This window comes from Micromonas commoda, chromosome 1 (assembly GCF_000090985.2).
Source record: "Micromonas commoda chromosome 1, complete sequence".
Lineage (NCBI taxonomy): Eukaryota > Viridiplantae > Chlorophyta > Mamiellophyceae > Mamiellales > Mamiellaceae > Micromonas > Micromonas commoda.
The window spans coordinates 147,189-159,183 of record NC_013038.1 but is presented as its reverse complement, the minus strand read 5'-3'; the positions used below and the strand labels follow the sequence as shown (position 1 = coordinate 159,183).

At 63.3% G+C, this 11,995-nt stretch overlaps 7 protein-coding genes across 7 annotated transcripts; 3 read left to right on the top strand and 4 right to left on the bottom strand.

Annotated features, from left to right (window-relative positions):
* Positions 1 to 79: 79 nt before the first annotated feature.
* MICPUN_54845 (predicted protein) lies at positions 80 to 3,211 on the bottom strand (the record flags this gene model as incomplete). Its single annotated transcript, XM_002507004.1, has 1 exon — positions 80 to 3,211. One exon carries the CDS (start codon positions 3,209 to 3,211, stop codon positions 80 to 82), a length of 3,132 nt encoding a protein of 1,043 aa, XP_002507050.1.
* Positions 3,212 to 3,837: 626 nt separating this feature from the next.
* MICPUN_54844 (predicted protein) lies at positions 3,838 to 4,773 on the bottom strand (the record flags this gene model as incomplete). The annotated part of the gene is made up of 1 exon (XM_002507003.1): positions 3,838 to 4,773. The coding sequence occupies one exon, from the start codon at positions 4,771 to 4,773 to the stop codon at positions 3,838 to 3,840; it is 936 nt and encodes a 311-aa protein (XP_002507049.1).
* Positions 4,774 to 5,152: 379 nt separating this feature from the next.
* On the top strand, positions 5,153 to 6,226 carry MICPUN_54843 (predicted protein; the record flags this gene model as incomplete). The annotated part of the gene is made up of 1 exon (XM_002507389.1): positions 5,153 to 6,226. The coding sequence occupies one exon, from the start codon at positions 5,153 to 5,155 to the stop codon at positions 6,224 to 6,226; it is 1,074 nt and encodes a 357-aa protein (XP_002507435.1).
* Positions 6,227 to 6,865: 639 nt separating this feature from the next.
* On the bottom strand, positions 6,866 to 7,489 carry MICPUN_77288 (predicted protein; the record flags this gene model as incomplete). Its single annotated transcript, XM_002507002.1, has 2 exons — positions 6,866 to 7,216; positions 7,343 to 7,489. Coding segments are annotated over 2 exons (498 nt in total), but the record flags the coding sequence as incomplete, so codon positions are not given.
* Positions 7,490 to 7,980: 491 nt separating this feature from the next.
* Positions 7,981 to 8,713, top strand: MICPUN_98494 (predicted protein; the record flags this gene model as incomplete). Its single annotated transcript, XM_002507388.1, has 2 exons — positions 7,981 to 8,336; positions 8,476 to 8,713. The coding sequence occupies 2 exons, from the start codon at positions 7,981 to 7,983 to the stop codon at positions 8,711 to 8,713; spliced, it is 594 nt and encodes a 197-aa protein (XP_002507434.1).
* A 190-nt stretch (positions 8,714 to 8,903) lies between these two features.
* MICPUN_54840 (predicted protein) lies at positions 8,904 to 10,704 on the top strand (the record flags this gene model as incomplete). The annotated part of the gene is made up of 2 exons (XM_002507387.1): positions 8,904 to 9,026; positions 9,154 to 10,704. The coding sequence occupies 2 exons, from the start codon at positions 8,904 to 8,906 to the stop codon at positions 10,582 to 10,584; spliced, it is 1,554 nt and encodes a 517-aa protein (XP_002507433.1). The 3' UTR covers positions 10,585 to 10,704.
* A 46-nt stretch (positions 10,705 to 10,750) lies between these two features.
* MICPUN_54839 (predicted protein) lies at positions 10,751 to 11,791 on the bottom strand (the record flags this gene model as incomplete). The annotated part of the gene is made up of 1 exon (XM_002507001.1): positions 10,751 to 11,791. One exon carries the CDS (start codon positions 11,789 to 11,791, stop codon positions 10,751 to 10,753), a length of 1,041 nt encoding a protein of 346 aa, XP_002507047.1.
* Between the last annotated feature and the right edge of the window lie 204 nt (positions 11,792 to 11,995).

Genomic DNA, 11,995 nt, shown 5'->3' with positions numbered 1-11,995 from the left:
CGGGGCATGGGTACCCCGGCTCCTTCACCACGTCCTCGACGCGCTCGAATTCCAAGTCGTTGGGTGGTAGTCAATCAGCTCACGAGGCAACTTCCACGGCAAAGTCGCCGCATATGTTGAGTAGACACGCCTGGCCTTCGATTGTGGCGCCGACGCCCAGGCTTTCGGAGTCGAAATCGTACTCGGCGTAGCCAGAGACGGACAGGAAAACACCGTTTGTGAATCCAAACTGTTCGACAAACGATTCAGCGGCGCTTTTTACAACGTTGGTTACCTTTTTGGCAAACTTTTTGGCCTTCTTGAGCGTCTTTTTGAACCACACGACCTTTCTGCCGTGGGCATCGTACGATGTCAGGGCGACCTGGCCCTCGTCACCTTCGTCAGCGGATTCGATGGAGAGAAGTTTCCGGCGGCGGAAAGAAGCTTCGACCTCACCGACAATTGCCAGCGTGATTGCCCCACTTCTACCTGCGGGTTTGTAGTAGGACAGGATCATTGAGAGGGACCCAGAAACGCCGAGATCTTCAAGTTTTTGCTTTATTTTGTCAGCTTTATCGGATCCTTGGATGAGATCGAGGAGGTCCTGGCTGATAAGGCCGTAGACGCTTCCGCCTGGACCGCAGAATTTATTATTGCTGCAACACACGTCGGGGCCATCGAAGGTGCCGCCAACCTCGCAAGTAGCCGTGCCGCAGCTCCCAGACAGGGACATGCCTTTGACACCACATCCTCTGTGCCAGAATTCGATGCCGAACTGAACCCGGGGCTTCAAAGCTTCGGGGGGAAATGCGATTGAATGGGTCAAGGCAGCACCCGGACACGCATTTCCACTGCAACCCTTCCGGCAGGTTTCGGCGTTATTGCAGTTACCTGACAGGGGTGTGGGCCCGGATCGAGTCAGTACTTTGAAGGCAAATCTAAAAGATAAATCATTGTCGCCCACTTTATCCATATCCTTCTGAATACCGACAACGTTACCGTTTGCGTCTATTCGAACGAATGATCCACATTTGTCAGCGTATAGCCCAAAGTAAGTGTACTCAGGATTTCTCACATTGAGTCTTCCGGTGTTTGAAAGAGGTACGAGACGGAATCTTTCGTGATACCAAGAGTCTGGTAAATTCGTCCAGCTGTGAGAGGTAGAACCGGTGGACAGCTTTCCCCCGTTGCATTCAAGCAATCTCATGTACTTTTTGCGAGCGTCATTGAAGAACGCCACTTCTCCACCGCCGAGGTCCTTCACCTTGAAATAATGATCTCCCCAGGGGACACTTGATTTTGAGGCAGCTTCCAAATTCTTTGTATACGTTTTCCCTTTATTGAAGTCTAACCATCTCTTGCCACTACTCACACTGTTTGATATCTTGAGAAGTCCGCCACCAAAACGGTGGTTATATATGAGGACTGTATCATCGTGTTGGATGAACCCTGTACTCTGCAGGAGCTTTCGTCCCGAACCCTGTGTGTCGTAGGCGGTGCTGTTGTAAATATCTGCGATTTCGGTGGTGTTGAGACATGTGCCGTTTATGCAATATGGCTGCGAAGAAACGTCTTCCGAGCTGTAGCAGCCACCCTCAGCCTCGCACTCGTCGCGCAATCGGCGTCGGTTATCGAAGCGGTAAGGGTTGGCGGGCACGGGGGTTGGCAGTGTCTTGTCGTGCAGCGCATCGGCAGGCTTCATGTTGAAGCATTCGTCCGCGACATGCCATTCATCGGGCTCGGGTAGGTCGATCTCGTCCTCGACGTACTTGGTCACGACGAAATCCTTACCGCCGAAGCTGAACTTCACGGGGTAGCCAGTCGCTTTATCGTCCCAGTACTTGACCTCAGTGGTGCCGGTGTAGGGGATGCTTTCATCGAAGCCGGTGATGAAGTCGTGCTGAAGCGAGGTGAGCGGAGTGGTGATGACGAACTCTCTGATGGTGCGCCCGTCGGCATCTTCGGTCTCGCCAACTTTTTCGGCGTTGGTGACGTTCCACACGGATGAGTCATCGCCAGTGTGGACTTCCTTACAGTAGAACATCTCCTCTTCTTCCTCATCGCCTTCGTACGATACGTTGTACGCGACCGCCTGGGCTTTGACGCGACGCGTGGGGGACTTCATCTCTTCGATCGTCGCTTGGAACTCCGCGTAATAGTGGCTTTCCATTGCGATGTTGGTGTCCACGTCCATGAGGATGGTGCTGTCGATCTTGATGTAGTGCTCGCCATCGATCTGGACGTAGGCGCCGTGCGTGTTGTTGTACATGTCGACGCATGATTTCTCCGCGCCGACTTCCATCACGCACTTGTTGAGGGTGCTGTACTCCATGTAGAAATCGTGCTTGCCGAACCCGGGTTTCTTCTCCTCCTCGCCGAGGCCGGTCCAGTCGTCGATGGAGTTGAAGATGCCGACGATCTCGTACATGCCGAGGAGCTTTCGGCCCATGACATCGAATCCAGCTTCGGAGAAGACGGTACCGACCGTCTCCTCGAAGGTCATGTCGGTTCCATCAAGGATGATGAAGCCGGCGGCGGTCATGATCTTGACGACGCTGCCGGTGGTGGCAATCGGGGAGGGCACGCGGTACCAGCCCTGCACGACGAGTGAGACGTGCGCGCCGGTGGGAGAGTCAACCTGGAACTGCTTGAGCTGCGCGAACGCGGCGTCCGGTAGACCCGAGGTCAGCGGCGACGGTTCCCCGTTGGCGGCGGTCTTCACGACGGCGCCTTGGTGGCCGCCGCCGGCGTTGACGCGCATCACGCCGTCGGGGGAAGCCTTGGTCTCCTTGGCGATCTCGACCATCATGAAGGTCATGGCGCTGTTGATGCCGATGAGCGCGACGACGAAGAGCACGAGACCGATGATGAACTTGCGCATGCGTCGCTGGGACTTCTTGGAGGCTTGGTACATCTCCGCGGCGCGCATGAGCTCCTTGGGGTCGACGGTGCCATCGCCGTCCTGGTCGAACACCTTCAGCGCGGGCTGTACCTTGTCGGGGAGGGTCGAGATGGAGACGGAGCCCTCCTGGTTCGACCTGCGCAGGACCGCGTAGGTGCTGAGCATGGTCTTGAACTCCTCCATGTCGAGGACTCCGTCGCCGTTGGCGTCGATATCCGCGAACACGGCCTGGACGTCCTCGGGGAGCGACCTCACGTTGATTCCGCCATCCTCGGAGAGGAGGGCGTCGTCGCCGGAGTTGCCGTTGGCGCCGGAGATGTAACGGAACATGCCGCCGGAAGCGCGATACCTCGGCGGCTTGCGTTAAGGTGGCCGATACCCTCGGCCGGTGGGGGGTGGTGGTTCGGGTTACGGCGTGCGGCGGGTGCGCTGCTCGTCGTGTCGGTCAGGATTATCTCGGGTCGGTCAGAGGCATCGCCTGGAGAAACGGACGGCGATTGGCCCAAGTTGAAGGGGTGGGCGAGAAACATGAATCCCATCGCAAAGAACGAACCCTTCTGACTGAAAGAACACCCGCAGTGGACGTGGAAACAACCGCACGGCGCGATTTCTCCCGAACTGCCCTCGACCTTTCACAAACACCCGATCCCACCCGAAGAACTTTCACAAATTAAACCGTCGATTTTGAGTTAAAAAATGTACCGCGCAGTTTAGTCCGGATTTTCCGATTTGCCGCTCAGTTTATTCCGATGGAAAAATCGCGTCCATGTTGCGAACAAAGAATAATATCGTGGAAGGCGAACCGTGGAGCGAGGGCGGGTGATACCTCGTTGACGTAACGTAGTGCTAAATCGGATCGTCTAATGATGACTAGCTAGATCGAATGCTACTGTAGTGGTGTCATCAGAACGTCGGCCGCGTCGTCTGTCCATTCGCTGAAAAATGTGACGATTCTCTCAGTCGGCCCCCGTCAGCTGCTTGAGCACCTTCGCGGCGCCGCACTCCTTGCAGTGGTGCCGGTGCTTGCCGTGCTCGCAGATGCCCGACCCGCCGCACTCCTTGCAGTGGTGCCGGTGCCTCCCGTGCTCGCATATGCCGGTGCCGCCGCACTCCTTGCACGTGGACCTCTGCCGACCGTGCTCGCATATCCCCGCCCCGCCGCACTCCTTGCAGAAGTACCGCCTGCGCCCGTGCTCGCACTTGGCGCCGCCCGCTCGCTCGCATGTCTCGCACCGCCGCCGCTCCAGTCCGTGCTCGCACACCCCCTTGCCCCCGCAGACGACGCAAAAGTACCGTTTGACTCCGTGCCGGCACGCGCCCCTAATCACGCCGCACGTGTCGCAATTTCGCCTCTCCACCCCGTGGACGCAGGGCGCGCCGAGGCCGCATTCCTTGCACCTGTGGCGCATCGCGCCGTGCTCGCAGATGCCGACGCCCCCGCACTCGACGCACTGCGAGCGCTTCCGCGCGTGGACGCATATCGACGCGCCGCCGCACTCCACGCACGCGTAGCGCTGCCTGCCGTGCTCGCACACGGACGCGCCTCCGCAGTCCACGCAGGTGTACTTGACGCGGCGATGGACGCAGATGGCGGCGCCGCCGCAATCGACGCACTGCCTCTGGCGCCGGCCGTGCGGACAGGCGCTGCACGTCCCGCACCTCGAGCGGGGTCTCACCCCGTGCGGGCACGGCTCGACCGCGGGGCGGCCCCTCTTCTTCGAAGGTTTGACCACGCGGGGCGCTGGATCTCGCGCGGGCGGCGGCGGCGGATCTCGCGCGGGCGGCGGGCGCGCGGGTCGGCGTCCCTTTCCGCGCTGGGCCCTCTCCGCGTTGACCTCGTCGTCGTCGCGCAGGGACCCGTTCGGGATGACCACGGCCGCCGCGCTCGCCATCGTCTCCATCCGCGCGTGTTAAAATGCGACATCTTGAGTGTGCGAAGGAAGAACACAGGGAGAACACAGGGTTATTAGCGTGCGTACAGGGCAGAGCACGCGGCGCCGCCTCATGCTGCCGACCGGCGTCTGGATCGTCACCGCTCGCGCCGACGTCGCCTCCGCCTATCGCCCGTCGCGTACCTCGTCGCGGCGTCCACCCCCGGTCGGTCGTCGCGCGTCGTCCATCGCCCTCGCCGCCGGAAGATCGTCGTCGTCGCCGGAGATCTCGCCCCCAACCGATAGCCCGGATCGCTCGCCTCGGAGGACCGCGCCGGTCGCCGCGCGCCCCACGCCGAATCGCCCCCTGATCGCCCGATCCAAGACGATACCGGGGAAGATGGAGCGCGCGCGCGCGTGGCTGGGGTTCCCCGCCGAGGGCGCGGTGGAGAACCTGACCGTCGTGTGCGCGCACTGCAACGCGAGACTGACGCCGTCGCAGATGGACTACGACGCGGCGCGGGAGAGGCTCGACCCGACGCTGGCGGCGGTGTTTCGCCCGCTTCGCAGGGACGACGCCACGAACGACTTCTTGATGCGGTCGTCGAGACGGCCGTGGGTGGTCAACTGGGCGCAGAGCTACGCGTGCACGCAGCTGCGCAGGTTCGTGTCCCTCACCGACGCGAACGCCGTGTTGGGCAGAGGGAAGATGATGGTGCTCACCGAGACGCAGGCGCGCGATCTCCTGGGTGGGGGGGGCGACGGGGGTGCCGACCGGGGTGCCGACCGGGGTGCCGACCGGGGTGCCGACCGGGGTGCCGAGAGGAAAGGCACGCTCCTGGACGTGGGCGCCGGCGAGGGCGAGGTGACGACACAGCTGGCGGCGGGTGGTTCGTTCGGATCCGTCGTCGCCACCGAAGCGTCGCCGCCGATGTGCCGCGCGCTACGCGCCAAGGGCTTCGACCTCGTGGTCCAATCGACCACCATCGAGGACGTCGCGTCACTCGCCAAAAAGGCGAACGTGCGCCACTTGCGACCCGACGGAAAGTTTGAGTGCATATCGCTGCTCAACGTCCTCGACAGGTGCGACGCGCCGTTCACGCTCTTAACGCAGCTGAGGTCCTTGCTCGCGCCCGGCGGGACGCTGGTGCTCGCGGTGGTGATCCCGTTCAGGCCCTTCGTCGAGGACGGCAAAACGCACCGGCCGCCGAGAGAGAGGTTGCCGCTGCCGACGGACGGGACCTGGGAGGACGGCGCTTCACAGCTGTGGCGGAAAGTTTTAAAACCCGCGGGTTTCACGTGCCGACGGCTGGCGAGGACGCCGTACATCTGCGAGGGGGACCAGCGAAACGCGGCGTACGTGCTCGACGACGCGGTGTTCGTGCTGTCCGCTTCCGACGCGGGTGCCGACGAGGGTGCCGACGAGGGTGCCGACGAGGGTGCCGAGTCGGTGGAGGACGGCGCGGGCATATGATCGCGACGCGATGGATTCCGACGACGCCGACGTGACACTTCGCGTACGTAAAACTTTGAACGAACGACGTCGCTTTTTAGCCACTCACGGCGCGAAGAGGTCCCTCTTGTTCTCCAGCCCGTACTTGCCGAGGAATTCCTTGTTCGCCCCCGCCCGCGGGTGGACGCCTCTTTCACCCCTGTGAGCGGGTGCGGCGCCCAGGGGACCCTTCACGCGCTCCCGGTTCCGTCGCAGCTCGTCCCTCACCCGCTCTTGGAAATCGACATCCTCCTCCACCTTGAGCGCCCCGATTCCTTCCGCGACGGAGGACACGACGACGGAGGATGGGGACGCGACGACGGAGGAGGAGGAGGGCCCGGTGGGAGGACGCGGGGCGCCGGAACGGGGCGCGCCGGGCGGCGGCGGCGTCGGCCCGGGCGGATTGCGTCCGCGTCGTCCGTCTCCTCCCGTGACGCGATCGCCCGCCGTGAGATCGCCTCCTCCTCCTCCTCCTCCTCCTCCTCCTCCCTTTTTGAACCTGGCCGCGGCGACCGCGGCGGTGACCGTCGCCGCCACCTTCGTACCCCCCACCCCAACGCCCCCCCCCACGGTCCTCGCCCCCAGCAGCGACCTCACGCCCGCGTTCAACGTCACATCCGCAGGTCGAAGCCCGTTCATATCCCTCGCCTCGGGATCCGCGCCCGCGTTCGCTAACGTCTCGATGGCTTCAAGCTTCGCGTTCGCAGCCGCCAGGTGAAGCGCGGTGCGTCCGTTGCTCGGTATTTGGGCGTTCAGCGCGGCGATGAGCTCGGTGTCTCCTCGAGTCTTGCGAATCCGGGCGATGAGCGCGTCGAGGAGCTCGGCTCGGCCGTTGAGCGCGGCGACGTGCATCGGGGTCCAGCCGCTCTTCGTCGGGATCGTGGGGGATGTACCCGCGCGGAGGAGGGATTCGCACGCGTCGCGCGAGCCGCGCGCGCACGCCCAGTGCATCGGCAGCTCGCCCTGATCGTCCTGCGGTCGTGTCGCGTCGGGTCAGTCCGATGCGGGTCCGATTGTGCTACGCAACAAACGAGAGGGTGCCCACTGATGAAGAAATTCACGAGGGGGGAAAAGACCGTGACGGGGCGCGACGCTCACCGCCATCGTGACCTTCGCTCCGTTCCTGAGCAGCGCATCGAGCGCTTCCACCTTATTTCCCTCCGCGGCGTAGTGCATGGGCCGAGCGCCCTGCGAGTCCCGCGCGTTCACCTCCGCCTGGCACTCGCCGACGAGAAATTCCACCATCCCGACGTGCCCCTTCTCGGCGGCGAAGTGCAGCGCGGTGCGTCCCATGATGTCGCCCGCTCTGTCCATGACGGCCGCGTTCCTGCTGGCGTGTGCACCGCCGTTGGATGCGAGCGATGCGTCGATGATCTTGGTTGCCAGCGCGACGTCGCCCGATGCGACCGCATCGTGAAGCGACGGCGGCATCGGTTCGTGCGTGCGCCACGAGTTTGACCCGCGCGGCCCAGCCAGCATTCGGAAGGGGAGCGCTGCACTCAATCCATCGTGTGAATTTTTAGTCTCGGCCGTTGTTATTTTTTAATCCCGGTAAACCCCAAACATGATGTTTTTACCCACGACGACTTAGTCATGTTTCGCATCGCACATCGAGCAAACATCGAGGTTCGTCCCCAAAAAATATCTCCCCTGCCGAATCATTTGTCGAAGGTTTGCCGACGTGGACCGTATCGCGCCACGGTCATTTACAAAAGCGCCGCCCAAAACCAACCGCAATGGTCGCGGTCACCCTCTCATCTTCCTCCCTCGCCAGCCGTGCCGCGCTCGCCCGGCCCAAGGCATTGAAGCGCAACTCGCGCGTCGCGCTCCGCGTCCGCGCAAAGCTCGAGACCGAGGACGACACCGCCGAGAAGACCGACGCCCCAACCACGGAACCCGGTTTCCTCGATGGAATTAACAACGTCATCAAGTCGATCTGGCCGGGATCCGACGTCGCCAACGCCTTCACCGCGCCCAAGGTGAACCCCGCGGCGAAACTCTTCGACGCTAACACGATGTCCGAGGCGGAACGCAACGCGCTCAAGCGCCAGTACGCCCAGCCCACCTTCCTCGAGGGCCTCTTCCCCAAAAGGTAAAAAGCGCCCCGACTTTTTCGCCCTTTTCGAGCCTTCGCCAAAACCAAACCAAAAAAAACCAACAACGTTCCCCCTCGGTTCTACTTTTACCCTCCTCCTTCTGACCAAACCGTCCGCCCGTCCACGGCGCCCCAGGGAGCCCCACGACGGCCTCGAGGGCATCGGAGGCAACGAGCTCGAGGACCCGAGCGACCCGGAATCCGCGGCGGCCTCGACGCCTTTCCACAACTCCAGGTGGAACCTCAACCCTGCGGCCAAGTTGGGAGTCCCGTTTGGGGAAACCGAGAAGAACGCGCTCGAGAAGCAGTACGCCTCGAAGAAGAGCTTCCTGGACGACATGTTTCCCAAGCGCGAGCCCCACGACCACGAGTGAGCGCGCGTGAGCGCGAAGTGGACGTATTACACGAGTGTTATTAGGCCCAGGGCTGCGACCTGTTTGTTGTACCATCAAGACGAAATTTTTGTTTGGTTTTGTCAACAACGAACGCGGACGATGCATTCGCCAATATTCGCTCGGTGCCACCCGTTGCCACGCGCGCACTCGGTGAGTCACTCGGCGCACCATGACGGAGGTGCCGCTGACGACCGCGGAGATCAGCGAGCAGGTCAAGCGTCGGCAGAAGCCCGTGAATCAGGGGTACTCGCTCGATGCCTACTTCGCCGTCGCGGACAGCACCGGCGTCACGGTGCGCGCCCCCCGCCCCCGTCAGCCTCCCAGATCCGAGCTGACGGCACCCGCGGACCCGCCCCGGATCCGGCTCGACCCGCACCGCGTCTCCCGCTCACCGCGTCGCCCATCCAACCCGCGCGCAGGCTAAGATCTACAGGGACGAGGGCAACCACCAGGAGCTCTTCCGCGTCCTCATGGCCTTCTGCTCCCTCGTGGTGGAGACCATGGGCAAGCACAGAGACCGGGGCGCGGCCGGACACAAGGCGCGATACGCAGCGTACCTCGCCGAGGTGAAGAACTGCATGGAGGAGATGGAGGCGATCAAACCGGGAATAAACGCGGAGGCGAGGGCGTTCAGGGAGCGCATGGAATCAGGGAACGCGGACGGCGCGCCGCCGGTAACGCGGCCGCCGCCCGTGGGTGGCGCCGTGGACGTTCGCGCGTCCGTACAATTGGACGGAGGAGTCCATTCGACCGCGATGAACGACGACGAACGACGACGGCCCGCACCCGCGTCTTCGATGAACGCGGTCGACGACTTGCTGTCGGCGTCGCCGGAGGAGCTCGCCGCCGCATCCGCCGCATCCCTCGAGACGCTCGCGCTCGTGGGGGCCCCGCGCGAGGGGCAGAGCACGCACAGCTGTGCGTCATTCGAGGCGAGGTATCGACCCAACGCGGAGTTTGCGGCCGCGGCGTCGAACGATTCGGCGGCGAGGCACTCGCTGCTCGGGACGTCCCTGCCGCCGCCCGCGAGGACACGTGTTGGGGCGACGGTTCATGTTCCGTCGATTCACGTTCCGTCGTCGTCGGTTACGTCGTCTGGGACGGAGAGGTATCCGACGGTGTCGAACACAAAGACGGCTGTGCCCCAGACGACGGCGAACCTCTCCGTCCCTCCGCCGCCGCCGCCCGGCCCACCGCCGACGGTACCCAGCGCACCGCCGATGGCACCCACGTCGGCACCCACGTCGGCACACGCGTCGGCACCAACCGTGTCCGTCCCTCGAGGACAACCCCCGCCGCCGCCGGGGCCGCCGCCGGCGGGTGTACCGTCGCAACACGCGCATTTCGTCGCCACCGCGGCGTCGCGGGAGCTCGCGCCGAAGCGCATACTCTCCGTCCCGACCCCGACGTTCGCGTCGAAGGACCACGACAGGTTGGACAACAGGTTGGCGGCGTACGGGCTGAAGGAGAAGAAGGTGCGGGGCGACGGGAACTGCCAGTTTCGCGCGCTGGCGGATCAGCTCTTTGGCGATCAGGAGCGACACGCGGAGTGCAGGGCGGTTGTGATGAATCAGCTCCGTGCCGAGAGCGAGCACTACGCGGTGTTCGTGCCCGAGGATTGGGGGGCGTACGTGAGCGAGATGTCGAGGGACAGCGCGTGGGGAGATCACATCACGCTGCAGGCGGCGGCGGATGCGTACGGCGTGGGCATGTGCGTCATATCGAGCTACAAGGACAACTTCGTCATCGAGATATCGCCGAGGGTGCGACGGAGCGAGCGAATCTTGTGGATATCGTTCTGGGCCGAGGTGCACTACAACTCCATATACACCGCGGACGCAGTCGTGTGAGCGGCTCGAGACGAACGGCGGGTGTGTATCGAAGGTGGGTTTCGCAGTTGACGGGGTTGTTTTGGACCCTCGTAAATATGATAGCGTTGAAACACACTCGTTTAAACAAAGCGTCGAAACAAACAAAGTCGAAAGGATCCCACGCACGCACGCTCGGCCCCTCCCGTCAGTACTCGGCCGGGTCGAGTTCCTTGGCCAGCAGGACGTGGCCAACCTCCACCAGCCCCAGCTTGGCGAGCGGCCCCCCCTTGGTCCCCCGCTGCGCGATCTGCATCTGCGTCAGGCTCGCCTTGACCTCCGCCGGCTCGACGTACCCCGCCCGCTCGAACAGCGCCTGCGCCGCCTCGTTGTCCACCTTGGTGTGCGTGTACATCTTGCGAAGTCCCTTGGCGCACATCGCAGACTCGCACGCTCGCACCAGTTGGCGCCCGATGCCCCTCTTGCCCTGGTTCGGAGCGACGGCGACGTCGGAGATGTAAGGCCAATCCTCCGGGGCTTTCGGCTCGATCTTCTCCGCGCCGAAGCGCTTGCCACCCGGCAAACTCACCTCGGCGACGCCCACGACCTTACCGCCAACCTTGGCGGCGATGAGGAGTCGGTCTTTTCCGTTCGCCACGCCGTCGACCAACCCCTGGTACACGCGCTCGCTCTGCTCCTTCTGCAGCCGATCTTTGGCGAGAAAGTCCTGGGGGCGAACCTTGAAGAAGAGCGCCATGATGAGCTTGGTGGCGTCGACGCAGTCTTCCTCGGTCATCGCGGCGATCACGACGTTGCCGTTATCGCGCAGCTTGATCTGCCGTTCCGGGACGAGCGCGGCGGGGTTCGCGTCGGCGTCCTCGATGCCGGCTTTTCCCGCGGCGGCCGCGGCGTTCATCGCGCGCATGCGCGCGTACTTCCTCCGCTCCTCCTCCTCGTCGACGATCTCCACGGTCCCTTTACCGAGGTCGACGCGGAACTTGGGCGTCCCTGGGGGCGGGCGCCAGATCTTGCCCGTGCGCCAGTCTCCGGTGATTTGCGTCCGATCCACGTCCGGAGCGGGCGTCGTCTTGATGCCCGGCGGGAGCCCGCCGCTGACCGCTTTGGTCTCATCGGCGGTGCTCTCCTTGGGCTCCTCGACGGCGCGGGTGGTGATGCGGCGGACGCGCGGGGTGCGGGCGGCGCCGCGGCGAACCGTGAGCCCGTGCAGGGCAGCCACCGAGGCGCTCATGGTTGTGCGCGCAACCTCAACCCTATCCCTCGATCGGGGAACATCTACTGAGATCTTCCCTTCGAGCGTGGATTCGGTGGATTCGGTCTCATCACGGTCAAAATTGAAAACGAACGTCGGTCAGTTTTCATCGCTCGTCGCCCGTTCAAAACCACGCAACGACCGCCCGTCTCTCGGCACGAACACATCGGTCGTTTTCTCCGA